The 22,338-nt window shown below is 43.8% G+C and overlaps 1 protein-coding gene across 2 annotated transcripts in view; it reads right to left on the bottom strand.

The window, feature by feature from the left end:
* The window catches only part of DEF6 (DEF6 guanine nucleotide exchange factor), a 43,974-nt gene extending 23,394 nt beyond the window's left edge, over nucleotides 1-20,580 (bottom strand). Inside the window, exons 1-2 of one of the 2 annotated variants that reach the window (XM_033152666.1) lie at nucleotides 20,396-20,497; nucleotides 3,735-3,757 (exon numbers count right to left, since the gene is read on the bottom strand). In XM_033152666.1, the coding sequence (XP_033008557.1) occupies nucleotides 3,735-3,752 (18 nt within the window). In that variant the 5' untranslated portion in view covers nucleotides 3,753-3,757; nucleotides 20,396-20,497. Of the gene's footprint in view, nucleotides 1-3,734; nucleotides 3,758-20,395 lie in introns of both variants that reach the window. The other variant, XM_033152664.1, reaches the window with a different exon arrangement.
* Between the last annotated feature and the right edge of the window lie 1,758 nt (nucleotides 20,581-22,338).

The following is a 22,338-nucleotide window of genomic DNA, read 5'->3' as shown; positions in this document are numbered from 1 at the left end:
AAGAATATCCAACACTTTAAAGTTTAAAGGCATCCCAGAATACACTTCTGACTCCCACCCTGAAATTACCCTCAAATAGAAAGCAGGAAACTCTTCTGCAAATAAATGGTGGATGTAGGGATTTATTAACCCAATCAAACTTTCACCAAATCATAAATGCATTGCTTGGAAGAAAATCCCACATACCGTCAAGAAAACTTAATGTCAAGGAAGTGTGCCTAGGACTATGATTTTTTCCATATGATTACCTGTACTAGATTCAATAGGGGGTGTGGTTGTGTGCCTTAAATTTTTGTGGAAAAGAGATTACCAGGAAGGGCAGCTTCTTTTACCTTTGCTGTATTGGATTGCCAGTTCCACCCCCACACACCCCAGGCCTCGTGTGCCTTTAATAGTCACATGACAGACAGAGATTCAACAGCTCAGAATTGTACCATCCATCACTAGTAGCTTAGTGCTGGGAAAAGCTTCAACTGTTAAGTTTCAGCTCTCTTCCAGCTGTTTGTGTATAGGAGCTCTGCAAGGTGCAATGGGGTAGGGAAGTTGGCAACCCTGCAGCAGCACTCAGTTGCCTGATGAGAAAATCCCTTCAGTGCAAATATTAAGAGGAGAAGGGGACCTTATAATGCATTGAATGTCTCGTCCCTGATTTTCCATCCCCATAACCAAAAAATAGAAGGCACACACCAAGGCAACTGCTCCCTCCCTCAAAACCAAGCTGTGATTAGCTGGCATCATATGAAACTCACCCTATTCCTCTTTCACATTCAACCCAGCATAATGGTGTTTGGTATTGAGTGCTCAGCTGTTGGAGGGTAAATAATCTCCAAACAATGTAAAATTCTCTCCTTTGTCTGAGTGTGTAGCACTTCTGGAATTGATATACATGCTGTTGTAGAACAGATGTTCTGGCTGCACTCCAGGTGGGCAAACTGCTTGCCATAGGTGACTTGGGCATTGGGGGAGGGGGGGTCGGAAGAGAGAGAGACTGGGGAAAGTTTACATAAAAGGCACATTGGGTAATTCCAAAACACCAGGCTGCCAAGGTGAATAAAGCTTAGTTAGCTGGGAGAGACTCACTATTGCGAGAAAAACTGCTGCTATCTGCTGCAGTGTCTGCCCGAGAGCCTAGCCAGATATATGTGAAAGGATCTCTCAATAGTCATTTTATTTACTTAAAAAGCAACAGCAGAAAGACCCCAAGTTGGATAAAGGCCATGGTGCTGGCAGAGGGGAATAGTAACAACAGTAATGTCCATGTTCTGCTTTTCTTTGAGTTTATTTATAAAGCAGATAACATACAAATTAAAAATAATCAAACATCAAATATAAACAAAATACTCTAAAAGCATAAACAATATAAACAGAAGGAACTGGGAGCGTGTGACTTCAGGAAGATAGGAAACGGCTTTATACTGAGCCAAACCAAGTGGTCCATCTCAGTATGTCTACAGACCAGTAGCAGGTTTTCAGAGACAGGAAGTCTCTCCCAGCCCTACGTGGAGATACTGGGGATTTAATTTGAGGTATGGCCTTTCCCCAGCATTGTATCAGTCAAAGGCTGAAATCGTAACCTCTCTTACTTGGGAGTAAGCCCCACTGAATTCAATGGGACCAGCTTCTGAGTAGACTTGGTTAGGCTTCAAGAAACCTGCTGAAATCAATAGGCTTCTCCTTTAATTTCAGTCTACTCTGAGTATGATAGAGTTGGATATTTCCCTAGGCAGCAACCAGCAAACCCTGGAAAGTTAACTGGCTGAATAGTTTTACTACTCTCAGATTATGTTAGCTATGTTTTATATTGCATTTGTAGATACTCTGGTTTTGCCACAACAAGCTAATTTAGCCACATCTGGAACTGAGAGGGTACTTCTCTTTTAGCTTTCTAGGTCCATGCATAGCCTCAAACATCCGTCATTTAAAAAGTCTAAAAGCAAAGGGGGAGGAAAGTAGGAGACAGAAAATCAAGTCTGCTAGAGAAAGGTGAGAAGATGAGTAAGTATCACCTCTGCAGTTATGTTGGGCTCTGCCAAAACCTGTCTGCTAAATCAAACTGGATGCGACATGAGAGCTCCATATTTGGAGCTTCTTTCTCAAAAAGCAGCTGTGGGAGGAGGGGGATTTGGATTAGGGCCACAGACAAAGGAGAGTTGAACACTCTCCCCTTATGCCACAGCCTCAATCCATTATCACCCCCTTCCCCCAAAGGTGCTATTGGCCACAAGGGTGGGTGGAAATTTATGGGTTTAAGGGTTTAAATTAGAATTACAGTCCATTCATGCTATGCCTTCTTAACTATCTTAAGTGGAAACTGTTAAAGGGCACATCCTATCTGCTTTCCTTAACATTCATCTCTAAGAGGTAGGTTTTGTGGGAATGTTTAGGGATGCAGGAGAGGATCCCACAAGTTTGAGTGAGCTGCTGTCTGGCCAGTTCAAGTAACCTTTCCCTGTGTGCCCTAAAATGCCCTGTGGACAGTGCTTAATCTTGCTTTAAACCCTAAATTATCTAACCTATTTCACTAATTGATTTTAAAGTTGATCTACTACTCTAATAATATTCTCCCTCAACGCAGCTTAGAAGAAAACACATTAAAATTTAGCATTAAAAAGCGTGCTCCTTACATTTGCAAATCACCTACAGCACAACCATTAACTGCATTTATTTACAGCTAATGGGCTGCTATTTAGCTGAGCCAATCACTGTTGTTGAAAAAGTTTGTGAACAAGCTCAAGGACACTCTCATACCATATGAGCTAATGCTTAAGCAAAGTCCATTTATATACCTTCCATAATCTTTCTCCCCATCCCATGTGACTTAGGCGAAACTGTGCTCTGTAGGCTCAGAGCTGGCACCTACTGTAAGTACCTATGGTAAGATCAAACTGAAGGTGTGTCTTACTTGGCATCCTGTTTCCCCACAGTGGTCAATCAGGTACCCACTGATGGCTGGGGCCCATTAGGCCTGGAGGGGTGAAAGATCCAACAGCAGGTAAAGGCAGAAGCAAAGATAGGCAGAGCCAGCTAATTCTAGGTTTGCCCCCATCCTCCTTTCTGCTGAGTTCTACAAGGGCAACATTAGAGTCTAAGAAGGAAGGCTCTGACAGGCAGTACCACCTCTGGACTAGTTGTAATTATGGAGGTCAGCAAGTGAAGATTGGCTGTGAGTAGACTGAAGTGAGTGGGGAAGTGAACCATTCGCCTTAATGAACTAGCCTCCTCTGCAGACACCTAAGGGAAGCCCACAAGCAAAACACAGGGGCAATATTCTTTCACCACTGTTGCTCCCTAGCAGCTGCTATTCAGAGACATATCGCATCATATATAGCCACCATGATCAGTAGTCATAGCATTTTCTGAAGGCAGCCCTGTATCGTGAAGTTTTTAATGTTTGATGTTTTGCTATGTTTTTATATTTTTATATTTGGGAAACCTAGCCAGATGGGTAATGATTCTCTATGAATGTTGCTGTCTGAGATAGGGCAGCAGATGGGCCTCTCTCCCTGCACCACCACCTGCAAAAATTGTCAAGATGCATTGCACCCAAGATCAACCAAGTTATTTTGGCACCTAAGGCAAAATAAATAAATAAAAATCCTACAAGCACCTGTCCTTTCCCCTCTCAGCAAACAAATCTTAAAAACAACAAATTTAACTATCTGCTACCTTTCTACAGCACCAAACTAGCATGCCCTTTTGAAAGTGCAAAAAGGAGACAAAGTACTGAAACTTACCAAATCTAGTTTCTTCATCCACTCTTAAAATGCAAGCAACAAATAAAAGATATGAAATAAAGACTTTAGCATCAGCCGAACTGTACAACTGTGGTTCGATGACTCAGCATTTCTGTTGCTAAATATGTTCATGCAAATTCAAACAATGGCCTACAGAAAACAGAGGCCGGAGTGGGGGCAATCAAGGACTTCTATGTAGAGATAGAAGAGGCATTCCATTTTGTCAATGTGTGAAGGGGCAGTGTGGGCTTGTTGCTATTGGCCATGCCCTGTTGGCTGTGTATAATTTGGGGAACTAAGCAGCGGTGTGGCTTGGGCACCTGGGGCGGTGTGTGCCCTGCAACCGAGGGTGGGACAAGCCACCCACAGGGTGGGGTGAACCAGGGCAGGGCATGCTGCGCAGAGCCTTTCCCTTTTTGTGGGAAATTCCCTTATTATAGCATTGGGAAACAGCAGGGAGGGTTGACAGCTATGTGTGCGACTGCACTTTTCCCCCTGGCTGTTGGGCCCGCCCTCACCTCCTGGAACCCCGGCCAATCAGAAGCTGCCGTTCGTTAACCATTTGCTGGCAGGGAAAAAAAGAAAAAGAAAACACTTGGTGAACCAGCCTACCCAGCAAAGCCAAACTTTTCCATCACAGCATGCAGTCTACCTGCTGCCTCACCCTTATTATTGTTATTATTTATTAAATTTGCATACCACCCTTCATCTGAAGATCACAGGGCGGTTCACAACAGAAAAATACAAAACGAGAATACAAAACGCACGATAAAACAAAAACAGAAACCAACCAACCAACCCCCTCCCACAAACACATTTTAAAAAGCCATAGAATGTTGAGAAGTTTTCGCCTGGCACCTAAAGATAAAGAATGAAGACTCCAGGCATGCCTCCTGGAGTTTAGGGAAGCTTTTAATGTCTGATGAATTATTGTATTTTAATATTGTGTTAGAAGCCTCCCAGAGTGGGCGGGGTATAGATAATAAATTATTATTATTATTATTATTATTATTATTATTATTATTATTATTATTATTAAAGGCCCTTTGTCCTGTTGCCACCCTCTAGACCTCTCACATGGAAGAGGCACATGAAGGAGGGCCTCAGTTGGTGATAACACCAGTGCCTAGAAAGTGCGGGGCAAAAGGTAAGCCAGCTTTATCTGGTTCTGCGGTGCTGCAGGCTGCCTGGCAAGCGAGGAGGCTTAACGCTCACCTCGCCAGCCAGGAAATGGATCCAAACCTGCCTGCAGATTGGTCAATAGCACACAGGCTTGGAGGCAGGGCTCCTTTTGGGGGGTGGGCTTGATGGAGCACATAGGCTTCCCTCAGGTCTGTTACCAAGGTATTTAAGACTTTCTGCACAGGCCCCCTGCACTCCACTCAGTTCTTCATCTGTAGTTTCTTGGTCTGTGTCCGAGCACCTTTCTTTTTCTTTTTCACCCCACCGTTTCCCCCACTCTTTAATGTTAAATTGGAACAAACAGCAGTAAAGAGCAGGTTTCTGTGGGGAAAGCACGAGCAGGTAGGAAAGCACTTGGACACAGAGCTTTAAAGCTTGGGCCTGTGTCTAGAAACATGTGGATGAGCGCGGAGACTCTCAACTTCAAGAAGGGGTAGAGCCTGGGTGGCACTGTGGTCTAAACCACTGAGCCTAGGGCTTGCCAATCAGAAGGTCAGCGGTTCGAATCCCTGTGATGGGGTGAGCTCCCGTTGCTCAGTCCCAGCTCCTGCCAACCTAGCAGTTCGAAAGCACATGAAAGTGCAAGTAGATAAATAGGTACCGCTCTGGCGGGAAGGTAAACGGCATTTCCGTGCGCTGCTCTGGTTTCACCAGAAGCGGATTAGTCATGCTGGCCACATGACCCGGAAAAACTGTCTGTGGACAAACGTCGGCTCCCTTGGCCAGTAAAGTGAGATGAGCGCCACAACCCCAGAGTCGTTCTTGACTGGACTTAACTGTCAGGGGTCCTTTACCTTTACCTTCAGAGCCTGGGAAGGGGAGCAAGTTATTTTATTGGAGCTATCCAAGGTCCTGCAACACACATCTGACCCTACCTGCCACCTGCATGGCTAAGCTACCTGCTGATATCTGTAGACTCTGCTTGCTGTGAGGACACTGTATGTACATACTTAGGGCTCCTCCATTGGTTGGGAGCCTTTGCTGATCAGGGTTCACAGTCACTTGGAGGACATATAGCTCTACACATTTAGGGCCTTCTTCTCAATAATGTCTAATGCTGTGGGCCCCTGAGATTCCTGTGAACCAAAGGAACCTGGTAAGCACCGTACAAGCCCATCAGGGAAAGTGTGGGGGAGGCTAAATGCGTGTGCCTACTTCCCCTTATCAGTCTGTGAATAGAATTTAAAAAGCTACAGCAAGGGTGACTAATATTTTTTGGCCTGACAGCCACATTCACCCTTAACTAGACCCCACATGCTAGTGGTGCATGTGGCCATTTCACACTCTCACATACATACATGCACACACACACACACACACACACACATGGAGACATGTACAAAGGCATGCAGCTACCCTGCCTCAGTTATTATCTGTGGAGATTAAATTGATGAAGGATTAATCCCGTTCAGATAATCCATCTAATGACCAGTGAGAGGGGAAATTTGCATTCCAACCAGGGTTTGGGGTGCCACCTATCCAGGCACAATTTCACAGGTTCCCCCCCCTCCCAATCATTGCTAAAATCTTCTGGCCACCTAAGGCAGACACAAACTTTATTAAATGAAAGCTGGGAATTCAGAGCAGGGGCCCAAGATATCTCTGAGTGAGCCACGGAGGCTAGCAAAGAGAGAAAGAGGCATGGAAGGACACACATACCATGGCTACAGCACTAGGCTGGAGTTAGCAAAAGATCAGCTACTGACAAAGTGCCTTCTTACGTTGACTTTGAATGATCAGGAAGGTTCCCCCCTCTTTGGTCTATTTTTGGCTGCTTCCACACCTAGCAATACACTTCCTTCTGCTCCCACACACTGACACTCCTGCTTTTATGTGAGTCAACAGTTCAGCCAGTGTCCAAGCCTGCATGGCTATGCCAGGTGTCCCCAGAGGGATGTGAATGGGGCAATTCCAAGGCTGAGTGATGCGCTGGCTGCTAAACATGCACGCATACTTTCCCCTGCCTCTTCTGGCAATCCCAACCCCAGACACAGAGTTGTAATCTGGGTTGTGACAACGTCTCCTCTGTATGAGATCACTTGATGGGCTGGAGCGCACAGTGTTCTTTGCTCTAATTCATAGCAGCAGCTGTGCGAGTCCAGTGCCTCCTGGGTAGGAGGCTTGTTGATTACTGGCCCGGCTCAGTAATTAGACACATCCAAATGTGCATTCCTCTTCCACTGTTTTTCCAGTCACATGCCCTGTCTAAGAACATAAAAGATCCCCTCCAAATCCTTGACTGGGCCCCTGAGGTTCCTGCTCTTACAGGTAGGTACAGGAAAATGCTCAGTGAAGTTGCAACCCAGTCATGTTCTGTGGGTGCTGCAGATTGGGGCTGAATTCAATCATGGCAACAACAGAGGGCATATGAACCTGGGCAGGTACAGGACCAGCTTAACGTGAGAGACAGGGGTGACACCTACATACTTTACCACCATAATATCAAAGGCGGAAACAAGAGAGAATGAAATGTCAAAAATGCAAGGGATACGAGGAAAGATGGGACACCCCCATGCTAAACACAGGCTGAAAAAGGAAGGTGCAAAAAACAAGGAGCTGCTTTATAACATGCCAGCCTGTTATAGAGGTCAGGAATGCGTCCCTCCAATATGTTGTTGGACTCATCAGTCCATATCCTGAACACTTCGTTGTGAGCTCCAATCCCCTTTAATCTGCCCCCGAAAAAGACAGCTTCATTGCTTCAAGGCAGGTGGTAGATATGCATTCTGGTGCCATTTCCCCATATCTGCAGCACACTGGGCTCGTTTCTCTAAGCTGAATGTGGCACTATAATCGGCTTTTGTGTGGCACAGAACTGTGCTCTGCAACAGGCGCCAGCATGACTCAGGGGTGGAATGTTTAATGCAAAAGGAGAATGAAGCTCCTTTTCTTCTCGCTGGTTGGGGACGCTTGGAGGCAACTGCCAGAGTCTGGAATGATGCTTCTAGCTTCAGATCTGGAGCTTGCCTTGCATGTTAAAAGGTGACAAGACGCTGCATTCATGGCAAAACCAGGGTTAGCAGACCGAAGTTCTGTAACACAGAGAGAAGACATGCTCCAAAATGGTCAGAGGAGGCGAACTCCTTCCCTGACATGCGGCGAGTCCTGGGGCAAGGATTGCAAAGGATTTCAGCATTATAGGGAGTAAGGATGAAGAACAGATTCAACAAGCCTTGATTCTGTGTGAGGCACAGAGAAATGGATGTTCTGACCACCTGTCTGGTGAAAATGTCACATTTCTTCCATGTCAGATTATACAATACCAATTTGCCTATTTTCTGGACCTGGGGCACCTGGGCACATGCCACAGAATCATAAGGTTGGAAGGGACTGTAAAAGTCATCTAGTTAAAACTACCTGCCAATACAATAAACCTGCTTCAAACGTTTGTGACATCTTCCAATCACTGCTTAAATGTCTCTAACATAGGAGGAGTTTGCTACCTTCTGAGTATCTGGGACTCAGCCATGAAGCTCAGTGGCTGACCTTTGGGCCAGCCACTGTTCCTCAGCATAACCTGCCTCACAGGGTTGTTGTGAGGATAACATGGGGAGGGGAGAATCAAGTACACCACCTTAAGGCTCCTCAGAGGAAAAGGTGGTATTTGAATGCAATAAGATACAATAAGTAGTATGGCCTTGGGTAAGTCACTCACTCTCAATCTGAATTCCATCTAAGAAATGGAAGAGGAAATGAAAAGATGGGCTCTAAACACGACTGAAACCCTGAACAAGGGGCTGTAGCTCAGTAGCACAGAATAGGAGATCCCAGGTTCAATCCCTGGCCCCTCCAGTTATATGTCTATACAGTGACAGTCATACCTCGGAAGTTGAACAGAATCTGTTCTGGAAGTCTGTTTGACTTCCAAAATGTGGTTTCTGATTGTCTGCAGGAAGCTCCTGCAGTCAATCAGAAGCGCGGAAGCCCCGCTGGATGTTCAACTTCCGAAATAATGTTCGGAAACCGGAACACTCACTTCCGGTTTTTAATCGTTTGGGAGCTGAAACATTCGACTCCGAAGGCGTTCAGGAGCCGAGGCACGACTGTATCCTTTTTCTGAAGTGCAGTGCCCAAACCTGGATACAGATGGTGCCTGCCTAGTGCAGAATAAAGTGAAACAGTTACTTCCCATGGCTTGGAAAACTTAGTTTCAATGTAGCACAAAGTACCTCCCTGCATGAGCAGACAACTTCCACTTGCACAATGGGAGTTTTTCCTCTCTCCTCCCCCTCATCTGTTCTCAGGGTTTCCCCAACCTTCCAGAGCAGATCTGGAGACTGTGCTGGGCCTGCACAGGGAGAAGGAGGAAGGGGAGTGCTAGCTATTGCACAAGCGGAAGTCAGTCCACTCATGCAGTTATTTAGTTGACTATTGCCCTATAGTTACACTGAAACTCCTTAAAATGGCATTAGACTTTTTTGAAGCTACATCACCCTGATGACTCACATTCAGTTTCTAACCAAGTACAATCCCAAGATCATTTCACATGTATTGCTGCCAAGCTACATATCCCTCCTCTGCTGCAGATGTCAAATTTATTTTGAATTTTATTCCCATCTTGGAGGTGTAAAGTTATCCCTCCCAGTTTTGCACCATCTGCAAATTTGATGAGGAATCCCTCCATCCCTAAGTAATTGATGAGAGAGAGAGAGAGAAAGAAAGAGAGAGAGAGAGAGAAAGTCCTGTGCTTCTATTCCCCCCCCTCCACTTAAACTTTGCTCCAATGTGATGAACCACCATAAATGAGAAAGCTTTGGGTATCATTGGGCATCATTTCCCAACAGTTGTGACAATACTATCAACTAGACCACATTTAACCAATTTGCTAACCAAAATATCATGGGGGACTTTATCAAATGCTTTGCTGAACTCAAGATATACTATGTCCACAACACATTCCAAAATCCACTAAACCAGTAAACCAATAAAAAAACAGAGAGATAAGATTAGACTGGCATGATTAATTCTTGACAAATCCATGCTGGCTCCTACCAATCACAACATTAACAAAAAGACTGAGTACTTTACAAACTGTTCTGGTTATCTTCCCTGGTATAAAAGTCAGGCTGACTAGTCTGCAGTTTGCTGGATCTTTCTTCCCACCCACACCACCCCAGTTTTCTGAAGACTGGGGCAGCATTTGCCCATCTCCAGTCATCTAGCACCTCACCTGCTGTCTAGGCTTTCTCAATTAGGGTAGTTATACAGGATGAGCCTTTTAATAGAGGCCCCATGGGACATGTGTACTCTGTATCCATGGGGCCTCTTTTACAGGACTCACCCTGTATAAGTAATACCAAGAACACACCTATTCTTTTAGCTGAAGACCACCAGCTATCAGGCAAATTTCAAGGATGAGTCACAGCTTGAGTCTGTGGGTGCTTCGTCTGTCACAAGCTCCCCACTTCAAGCAAACACAAACAGAAACCAGTTTGTCAGAGGCCATTACTTGTGATTGGTTATGGTATGGACATTCCTGGAGAAGAACCCAAACACAACAAGCTCCTCTACCAAGCATCTTGGGGTTACTGAGGAGCTGCAAAGTTTTCTCCCTTCTTCCACATGACCAACTGGACATTTGTGTCACAGGACACACACGCACACCACTCCAGGTCATTGATAACAAGAAGATATATAATCTGGGCTGCAATCCTATACTGTACACACATTTTACCTGGGCTAATCTTTCTTGAATACAGTGTAGAGTAGACCTGCATAGAGTAGACCTGCAATTGCTGCATCCCATAGGCTCTCTAATCTAATGTAAACATAAGATATATCTCAATGCAACCATGTAAAACAGTTTAAAGATGAAAATGAATAAAAATGATGTTATGAAATAAAATAACAATGCTGTTTCCATTGTTTGGTTCCTCTCCCTGTTTTGTAATGAATAACTGTGCAGAAAAACTGCTTATGATCAACAGCCAGAAGCATGGCCTAAGATTACTTGAAAGTTTGGGCAAAAATAGCTTTTCCTTCTGCTGTAGATTATAACAGGTCCCTTGATTCCTGCCCATGCTTAGCAGCTGAACCAGGGAATTCAGAGTACACTTAAAAGTAGATTTGAATTGCGTGGGTGAAACATTATGGTATTACCACCGTCAGCTTAGTTAAGCTCTCTACATTCAATTCAATCATCTTATGGCCAAATCCTAAACTAAAAGGAGATGCATGGGCAGATCAGATGGTGATGGCTCAGCAGCTCCTCCTTTTGTCCCTTTTTACAACCCCACATGCCAGCAAAGGACTAGCCCAGAGAAGGGTGATGGAGAGGAGGGTCTAGTGATCCATTGTTGCACATCGTGCAAACAGCATATCTCATACAGCAATGGTGGACACATTCTTTGAGTGTTGATCCTTATGTAGCAGAACGGCACCATTCATTGAATGAGGAAACCCCAAGATTTGCAGAAGCACACAAGATATTGGGAGGGGGAGACTGACTTGGAATGATGACTGACTTGGTGGAAGGTGGGGATGGAATGGAGTGTCTTGAATGTTTTGTTGCTGGTCCCACTTGTTACTATTATACCATTTTACACAGGAGTAGCCAATGGGGTGCAATCCTGATGACACTGGACTCCAAATCCCATCAGTCTCAGCTAGAATTGCCAATGGCCAGGGATTGCTTTATTTAGAGAGATTTATCAACCACTGAATCAAAGAGCTCTCCACGGAAACAGTTAAAGGTAAAGGTAAAGGGACCCCTGACCATTAGGTCCAGTCCAGTCGCGGACGACTCTGAGGTTGTGACGCTCATCTCGCTTTACTGGCCGAGGGAGCCGACGTACAGCTTCCGGGTCATGTGGCCAGCATGACAAAGCCACTTCTGGTGAACCAGAGCAGCACACGGAAATGCCATTTACCTTCTCGCCGGAGCAGTACCTATTTATCTACTTGCACTTCAATGTGCTTTCGAACTGCTAGGTTGGCAGACAGAAACAGTTAAAACCCACAAAACAGTTAGAAAACAAAAGTAAATATTATTATTACAATATAGATAAAATCAGTAAAATATGGGTAGCTAAATTATACTGCATGTGTCCAAAACTATATACAGCAAAGGTTCCTGCTTAATGTCTCATAGTAAGTGATGAGAAAGGCACATGCACTGCCACATAAAAAAAGATCAAGTCCTCATTAATACAAATTATATTCTGTGGCACTTGTACATTGGATGTTCTGCAGATTGACGGGTTGCAGTAGGCCCATCACTTACTCAAGTGATCCACTGAGAAAATTACCGGTAGTCCAAAGCTTTTAAATCATTTATATACTAATAGCAAAACTTTCAACTTGGCCGGGTAACTAATCAGCAACCAGCACTGATCTCTGAGCAGGAGTGCAATATTATGATAGACTCTCCTGTCAGGAATTGTGCTGCAACGTTCTCTATAAACTACTCTTTATAGATCAACAGTGAGGGAAGCCCCACATAAAGTGCAATGCAGTAATTCAGTCTACAGGTGCTACATAATACCTGTTACAGGTAGGTAGCCGTGTTGGTCTGCCATAGTCAAAACAAAATAAAATAAAAAATTCCTTCCAGTAGCACCTTAGAGACCAACTAAGTTTGTTCTTGGAATGAGCTTTCATGTGCATGCAGATACCTGAAGAAATGTGCATGCACACGAAAACTCATACCAAGAACAAACTTAGTTGGTCTCTAAGGTGCTACTGGAAGGAATTTTTTATTTTGTTTTGCTTTTACATAATACCCGTTCCACATTGGTAAGAACTTGATTGTTTAGCGTGGCAGCACCTGCACTTTGGAACTCGCTGCCTATTGAGATCACCAATGTGAGGCAAGATCTCACCCAAAATGAATGCAATCTCACCCCAAATGGGCACCAAATGCGGCACTGCTTCTCCACTACCAGCACTGGTAGAGGTGGCAAGGCGAGCTGGTGGCCCATGGGGATACCACCTCGGGGGCAGCAGCCTCACCCTGCCTTTTGAGCTGATCTGGCTCTGGGTGGAATCCAACAATATTGAGAGGGCATCACTTTTACTACCCCTGTCCTGTGCTTCCTTACTTGCCCACTGCCTTGCATCAAACTGTAACCTAAGGAAGCTAGGCCTAAATTTGGGTTAATAGTAGGATTGGAATTTCTTGTTCATCAATTTAAAACATTCTGATCAGTTTTAAAAAGGTGCCCCTGATAAACCAGGAAGCACATTTTTAAAATTAGTTTTTTTGAAAAAGTACTTATAAAAACAACTACACATGGCAACCACCATTCTAGAAAAGGCATTCCCTCTAGTGAGTGAGAGGAGGAAAATGCAAAATCTGTCCAAGTTATTTCCTGAAATACACATGCACCACTTATAGAACAAATGATTTACAGTGGTACCTCAGGTTACAGACTCCACTAACCCAGAAATAATGATTCAGGTTAAGAACTTTGCTTCAGGATAAGAACCGAAATCGTGCTCTGGCAGCGCAGTGGCATTGAGAGGTCCCATTAGCTAAAGTGGTGCTTCAGGTTAAGAACAGTTTCAGGTTAAGAACGGACCTCCAGAACGAATTAAGTTCTTAACCCGAGGTACCACTGTATTTAGATTCATTGTGTTCTTCTTATATGCAAATTTAAAATAAACTACGATTTGTAAAATTAAGTGACTATGATTTCAGTAATCAGGTGTTGCCCTAGTTAAAGCCTGTGTAAAGCCCAAGATATACAAACTTGGCTTTCCCACTACAATTTTGCTGCAAGATAAAAGGGTTAAAAAAAAATCACTGATGAGTTAGATCAGAAGATTCATAAGCTGCAAAACTACTGGATTTTAAAAGGAGGAAAGTCCAAATCACATGAAAACTGCCTTGTTGCAACATGCAAAGCTTAAGGAGACATGGCAGCAACAGTAAGGTGGCTCCCTGCCTGCAAAAAATTCCCCTTACTAAACAGCCCAGGAAGCCACAAACGCAGTTGCAACCTCTGTTGGCGTAGACTTTGCTATAATGTCAGCTCTAAAAATTTATTAGTGAAGCTGCTATGAGAAAAGGGCTCTAGAGGTAAGCAGGCTGGGAGATGCAGTTTTAAATAGGTGATAATTTTGATAAATGAAAGAATTGGCAGCTCAAGCCTGACTCAAAACCCCATACAGTACTTCACTCTTCACTCCTGCTCACTTAAAAGCAGATGTTGGAAAAAGGCATTCTGCACAAGAATTCTGAAGAAGTGTGCATGCACACAAAAGCTCATACCAAGAACAAACTTAGTTGGTCTCTAAGGTGCTACTGGAAAGAAATTTTTATTTTGTTTTAAGCATATTCTTAACACTGATTTCATTCCCATGTAATATTTTCTGGCTTATTGTGGCTTACTGTAAATGAGCAACATGCTGGTACGTGCTGCCCAGTTGCTTCCACTCTGCTTCCCCCCTGGCATGAGCAGAACAAACCAACCAGGAAGCTTGGGATTCCCATTAAAATCAAACCAGGGGTCATAATTTGCTGTTCCCTAACAAGCCAATGCCAGCAAGTCAACAACAGGCCATGTTTTAGGGTTAGCTAGTGATCATGGCTTGTTCAAGAGAAACAATCCCTAATACCTGGTTCAGGTGTAATAGGGTATCAAGGTTTTCTAGTTTGCTTATTTTGTTCTTGCCAGACTATGAGCAAAGCAGAAACAACAGTCACAGTAAACTAAGGTAAAAATAGAAAATCTGGCTTATAGTTATGTTCAAACATGGCCATTGTAGGTCCCTCACTTGATTACTGGCTTTGAAAACAGGTTAAATCCATTGACAAATCAAGAGGTACACTGACGGTTTTATCACGGAAGAGACCATAAGCAGAACATGATTTCCATGCAGAAGGTACTCTGTTTTAATGCCTGGTACTTTCAGAGCATGATGGAAGTAGTCATCTCCTGTTTGTTCTTAGCATATAGTCCAATGTGGCTAATTTGTTGCCCTCCAAGAGTTATTTGACTACAACTCCCATCATCTGTGACACTGGCCATACTGGCTGAGGCTCATGGGAGCTGTAGTCCAACAGCATCTCAAGTGACACAGGTTAGCCACCCCCCTGGTCTAAGGTAGTCCTCAGAGATACACCACCACTGAACATTCCAGCACTAAGCTATAATTATAGCCATGAAATTATCATTCATGGATTTGTTCAGTTGTGTGCAAACTTGAGTTTGGTTTGGCAAGAGGAGATTTTTTTTTTAAAGGAATCGTTTTTTTTAATGGCACTATCTTAAACATGTTTACTCAAAAGTGATCTCTATCGAGTTCGACAGGTCTTATTCCATAGTAAGCATGCTTAGAACTGCAGTCTCAGAGCAGTAGCCGTAATCTCAACTCATGGCCGTACGTGCTTTGTAAACTCAGCAGCATTTATCACCAAGTTATGAGCATTGCTTTAACCATGGAAGTACAGCATACTCAAATGCAGTGCTGCAGCAAACAATCTTACAGGAACCAGGGGTTCATTATAGCCACCCAGCTCAAATTTGCTCCACGTGGATTTCTAAGGTCTCCAGTCAACTCAAAAAATATTTTACCTATGAGCACCAGCTCTGAAATCACCAGGTTTCGCAGATGCACAATCCTAACTGTGTTAGATTTCTAAAGAAGCGAGAGCTGTGTGCAACTAAACAGGAAGAAAAGATCTTATTGCCGACATTGGAACCATCATTTCTGCATACCCACAGGAAGCATATCTGTGAGGCACAGCACAACCATAAACGAGGGGGGTGGGAAGCACCATAAAAAGGAGCCTGTTTACGTTATCAGATACTTAGAATTACCACTTTCTTCTTCTGCAGGGCTCCTGCGCTTTTAATAGCCGCATAGCAGGTGAACAAATTAGTGGCACTCACTGTATCCTCATGCTGAGAAAATTATCACCTATTGCAGCAGTTGCCTTCTAGATGTTACTGGACCACAGCTTCCATAATCTGATCACTGGCCAATATATATCAGTTTACCACAATTCTGTATGTACAGTAAAAGCCACATAAAAATTTGAAATCACAGATCTTCAACTGTTTCAGAAGTTGTTTTCTTAATTGTCGGCATAAGCCTGACAGCATGTAAAAGTTTTCAGTAAATGTTTAAATGTTTTCAGTAAATGCACACAAGATGCCCTCTGAATATCTACTGGAAGAGCATTTCAAGGAACTAGGCTGATGACACCAAACACTTGGTTTCCTGTCCATGTCAAATGAGCTCCATCAACTCAGGGGACAACCAGCAACACCTCTACAGACAATCTCAGTGACTGAACTGAGATATAAGGGTTCAGGCAGTCCCTGGACCTAATTTGTTCAAGGCTTTGTAAATGAATGGGACGCGGGTGGTGCTGTGGGTTAAACCACAGAGTGTAGGGCTTGACGATCAGAAAGTCGGCGGTTCAAATCCCCGAGATGGGGTGAGCTCTCATTGCTCAGTCCCAGCTCCTGCCAACCTAGCAGTTCGAAAGCACATCAAAGTGCAAGTAGATAAATAGGTATCGCTCCGGCAGGAAGGTAAACGGCGTTTCCGTGCGCTGCTCTGGTTCGCCAAAAGTGCTTTAGTCATGCTGGCCACATGACCCGGAAGCTGTACACCGGCTCCCTCGGCCAATAAAGTGAGATGAGTGCCGCAACCCCAGAGTCGTCCGCGACTGGACCTAATGGTCAGGGGTCCCTTTACCCTTTACCTTTTGTAAATGAATATCAAGACCTTGAATCTGGCTTGGTAGTAAATGTCCCTACCAGATATTTTGAATGTTGATGTGTTTTAAATTTATTGATTTTTATTATTTTTAATAATAATCTTGTGGTTTTATTGTTTTTATAAGCTGCTTTGAAGTATTCTACCATCAAGCAGCATATAGATTTTATGAAATAAATAAAATAAATGGCCAGCCCATGCAGACATTTTAACAACTGTGTCACATTTTGTCAGCAGTAGTTTGGCTGCTACATTCTGCATCAGTTGGGAGTTTTCAAACCAGGCCCATGGGGAGCCCCACACAGAATGCACACTCATTTTTTCCTTCCATTGTTGAAGAAACTACTCTAAAGTTTAAGGAATTAGTAAGATGAGAGGCAACTGAGTCCTGCTGGTTAAGTATACGGTGTTATTCCATTACTCACAGTACCTATTTTACATTATCATCCGTATTCAAATACTCCAAAAGGTCCTTAATTTCAGTGATTTTACTCGCACAAAATGAGCACCACACTTGCATAAAAGTAGTTAAAGCACCAACACTGGCACATGTGTAAAGCAATTCTATAAATAGTTGACAACACTGTCTAATTATGTACGAAAAAATGGTTCTTAAATTGTCTGGGGTCATTGGATCCCTTTGAACATCTGATGAAAGCTCTGGGACCCCTCACCATATTTTTTCCACAAAGACTTTTTTCAGTGTAGCAGGAAGGAAATTAAAAACTGAATATTTTTATGTACCCAGTTCATGGACCCCCTGAAGCTTATCCATGGACTTCCTAGGGATCCATGGACCATTGTTTAAGAACCCCTGATGTATAGCATATAACCTCTAAGGGTTTTTAAGCAAAGGCTATGTGGGCACCAACTAGGGATGCTGTTGCAGTGGGTTTCCTGTGTTGGGTGGTTGACCTAGTTACTAGATAAATTTTGAGGTTCTTTCCTACTCTACAATATCCTTCGAACAGGGACTTCAGACCACATGTAATAATGCCTCAGGCGCACCTGTATTTCTTGGCCACGAAACTGGCTCTACATACTCATTGGTTTTCATCAATAGTGATTTTCCAGAAAAAGTCGAAACATTTCCTGGAAATATTTCCAACACCACCCTAAATTAATTGAGGTCTGATTTAACATTTGACTTAAATGAAATTTTAAAATGTACGTCATGTTACTGTTATGTGCTGCATAGCGCCAAATGTAACTGAACTATAAGGGAGGGGGAGATCTAGAAAAGTCTCCTTATGCTGTAATCTTAAAACACACTTATTGGGGAACAAGAGCCATTGAATAGAGTAGCACTTAATTCTAGGTAAACAAGAACAGAATGGTGCTGTTAGTGTGGTTTAAAAGGATCCACTCTATTTCTGTGATTGTGATCTGTTTTAACTGTTTTAAATTCTGAATTTTAGACTGTGGTAATCCACTTAGGGACCTGCTGGAGAAGGGAAAGTAATAATAATAATAATAATAATAATAATAATAATAATAATAATAATAATAATAATAGGAGGCAGAAGAGGGAGAGGATACATTATTATTTTTATTTATTTATTTATTTATTAAATTTATAAACAGAGGTAGCAGGAGACATTAACATTACCGTATTTTTCCATGTATAAGACTAGGCTTCCCCCCTAAAAAATAATGTCAAAAATTAGGGGGCATCTTATGCACGGATACATCTCCCCCCATTTTCTTAAATCTGAGTCCCCCAAAATAGGGGGCGTCTTATAGACGGAAAAATACGGTAATTTTAGTATGCCTGAAAAACCATGTGCATAAAAATATCTGCTTCCTATGGATAGTCACTTGAAAGGAGTTAATTACAACTTCAATTATTGATTTGACTGTCATTATGTCCATTCCAGCTATTTGACTGGTATTGTATCCATTATCGTAGTAATGACATTTATAAAACACTGCATTTCTAAAAATAAAACATTTTCAATGGAAAAGTATAGCTGAATAAAATTTTCCAGCCCACTGATCATTATAAACAATTAAATACTTTGCTGTATTACGGATGTATGTCAAAAGGCAGAGATCCCACTGCTTAAGCACACACCCCAAGGGACTGCTTGACCTGTGCTCATAAACTGTAGCAATGTAATTATGATGTGTAGAAAGGAACCACAAAGAATGCTTTTGCTTATAAATACACTGTGCTTTTGCAGCGTTTAAACCAAGGAGTGGAAGTTGCTAACACAATCACACAACCCCTTTTTGCTCTCAGCAAGATCCCATGAAGAAATGGCAGTGATGTAATTCTTGCAATGGCTCAATGCTGCTGTTTGTTTTGCTCTTCACCCTTCCCGCCTTGCAAGGCCAGCGTGTGCAAATAAACAGAGACAGGCCCTCATCAGTGCTCCTTTTCATGCTAGACGCGTTTGCTTTTTTTAAAAGCACACAAGCAAATACTTTCTCAAATGTCATGTACAGCTGCACAGTTAAAGCTAAGGCTTAGTCTTAGAAACGTGCTTAAAAAAAAAAAAAAAGAATCTTTTCCCAGACTTAGTTGTTCCAAGTGTCCTGTCCTGGGTAAACCGTGACCAATCATTATGAACTTGGGGGGAAAGTGCAAAAATCCGGGAAGGGGCTTAAGTGTAAGGCTATAACAAACCTTCACAGGGAAGTTATTATTACACAGAGTATCTGCGGGAGCAAAAGCAAATTTGAGACGCTGTGGCATTGCTGGGTAAACTCTAGGAAGGAATAAAAAAACAGAGCAGCAGCAACAGCAACGTGGGAGTTCTCTGCAAACAGTTGGGGATGCCGGGCAGCTGCCCAGCATTTACATTCATTTGGCACGGCTCAAGGGCTAAGGATGGTGGTCCAGAGGGGGCAAAAGAGTTTGCCCACTGGTTCAGCTGCCACTTTATGTAAGAGCAGTGCAGGAAGACAGCCTTAGCCTTTATCACTTACGCTCATCGGCTTGTGTTGATTTCACAAGGTGTCGCCACTATTTGCACCAAGCGTTCCTCAGATCTCTTCTGCCCTACTTTGGCTCGGCTTGCATGCATTTGCATCTCATCTGCCATCTCCCCCGCTCCTAAAACTGTGATTAAGCAAATCCCAGCGACCACATTGTAATTCAAAGCACCGCCTTTGTTGCTATTTCAAAGTTTACTAGGATTTTACAAGGAAGGAAGCGTTTTGCTCTTCTTCATTTTGCCCCTTTAAAGAAAGCGAGTCTTGTCTACTCAAGCAGAAGATCTATCATGCCCACCCAACGAGATTACCGCGAAGGAGAAGAGAGAAAGAAACGATTTTTGTATAAAAAGGGGAGGGGGGCAGAACCCACATTTTGCACAAACTTTGCCCCATTTTAAAAGCAGCCAGCTATGAGATCGGTAGAGAACGTGGGTAGGAAAGCAGTATTTGCAACCAGCTGCCTCCGAAAAGGGCAGAGGAAATTCAACAGGAAGAAGGCAAATGACTATTTCTAACACGCACATGCTTACACACCCCAATGCAGAGAAAGGGGGAAGGCATATTTAAAAGACCAGAAAATTTAAGTGCATAATGTTTATCCCTTCCCTTTATTTAAAAAAGAGAAGAACACGACTCCTTAGATATCCCCCGCCTTCACGAGCAATCACACAACCCTAAGTCGCCACCACAGCTGTGAGGGGGGGGGCGTCTTTCCTTTTGGCTCCCGAAGTTGCCCTCCGACTCCCAAAGCGCCCGGCAGCCCTGCTGGGGGCAGGCGGAGTGCGCTCCCCAAGCCCGCCGCGGGCTCTGAGGGAGAAGGCAGCCGCCTCCGCCGCCTTTTCTCTCTCCCTCGCCCCGCTTCCACTTACTTTCAGCTGAGATTTGGACACTTTGCCGCTTTTCTCCGCGTCCAAGGCGGTGAAGGCGTACCAGATGGACTTTAGAAGCTCGGCTCGCAACTCCATGGCTCGAGCGCCCCGCGGACAGAGTCTGCTGGCTCGGCGAGGAGGATCCTCCCTCGGGCCGCTCAGGAAACGCGCCGCTCTTTCGCCGCGCAGCCGGCAGCGAGGGCGCCCTGGAGACGCAGCGCCTCCTGTTGCCTCGACGCTCGGGGAGCTTGCGCGCCACCTTCTCCCTCTTTTTCCTTCCCCCTTTTCATTGTTCAGTGTAACTGAGCAAAGAACAATGAATACAAATCTTTTTTTTTAAAGGCAGGAGTCCAATTTGTATTCGAGTCCAACAACATTCAGATTTGGCATGTCGCTCATGTTTTCCATCCGTTCTCTTTTTCCTCAAGGCTGCAATCTCCTGCCCGGTTACTCATTTCATGGGGCTACATAAATGTATTTTTCTCACGGTTAATGCCACCTGTTGGGGGAACTGGGCCTCTTTCTACTTGGCAAAATTTTGTTGTAAAAAATTGTTTTAATCTTGCCCACCCCTCAGCATACTCAAGGCAGTTTACAATATGCAATAGGACTCGTCTCCAAGCATAGGCCATCAGATGAGGATGCTCCAGCTCTGAATTTCCTGAAGGGAAAGTTAAACTCAGGCTATGTTACACACGAAGAGTCGGACACGACTGAACGACTGAACAACAACAACAATGTTACACACTACAGTATGTTGTTGTTCAGTCGTGTCCGACTCTTCATGACCCCATGGACCAGAGCATGCCAGGCACCCCTATCCTCCACTGCCTCCCGCAGTTTGGCCAAACTCATGCCAGTCACTTCGAGAAAACTGTCCAACCATCTCATCCTCTGTCGTCCCCTTCTCTCTTTCCCAACATCAGGGTCTTTTCCAGGGAGTCTTCTCTTCTCATGAGGTGGCCAAAGTACTGGAGCCTCAACTTCAGGATCTGCCCTTCCAGTGAGCACTCAGGGCTGATTTCTTTAAGGATGGATAAGTTTGATGTTTTTTGCAGTCCATGGGACTCTCAAGAGTCTCCTTCAGCACCGTAATTCAAAAGCATCAATTCTTCGGCGATCAGTCTTCTTTATGGTCCAGCTCTCACTTCCATACATTACTACTGGGGAAACCATAGCTTTAACTATACGGATCTTTGTCGGCAAGGTGATGTCTCTGCTTTTTAAGATGCTGTGTAGGTTTGTCATTGCTTTCCTCCCAAGAAGCAGGCGTCTTTTAATTTTGTTACTGCTGTCACCAATGGTGTCACCATCTGCAGTGATCATGGTGCCCAAGAAAGTAAAATCTCTCACTACGTCCATTTCTTCCCCTTCTATTTGCCAGGAGGAGATGGGCCCAGTGGCCATGATCTTAGTTTTTTTGATGTTGAGCTTCAGACCATATTTTGCGCTCTCCTCTTTCACACTACAGTATATATACCCTTAAAGCACATTCAAAGCACTATTTCCCTCAAAGAATTCTGGGCACCATAGTTCACCCACACGGAATTACAATTCCCAGCAGCCCTTAACAAACCATAGTGCCCAGTTTTCTTTTTGCCCTCTGACGAAGAAATGACCAGTCCATAATTTTAATGGTAGGTTTATTGCAGCTGTGAGACAGAATAACAACAGGAAAAACCCCAGAAACCCAGAAGACAGAAGTCAGATTGATGTGCATTATAATGAGTGAAATAAGTATTTGATCCCCTATCAACCAGGTGTCAGGCTACCTGGTATATTCGCTGTACGTAATGAGCTGAGATTAGAAGCACCTGCTGTAAGGGAGAGGTCTTACCTGTAATCCCAGCTCGTTACAGTACCTGTACAAAAGACACCTGTCGACAGAAGCAATCAATCCAGCAGATTCCAAAGTAGCCACCATAACCAAGACCAAAGAGCTG

The sequence above is a fragment of the Lacerta agilis genome, chromosome 6, assembly GCF_009819535.1.
Source record: "Lacerta agilis isolate rLacAgi1 chromosome 6, rLacAgi1.pri, whole genome shotgun sequence".
Classification (NCBI taxonomy): Eukaryota; Metazoa; Chordata; class Lepidosauria; order Squamata; family Lacertidae; genus Lacerta; species Lacerta agilis.
Note: the sequence above shows the minus strand (reverse complement) of the source record. Positions and strands in the feature narration are given on the sequence as shown.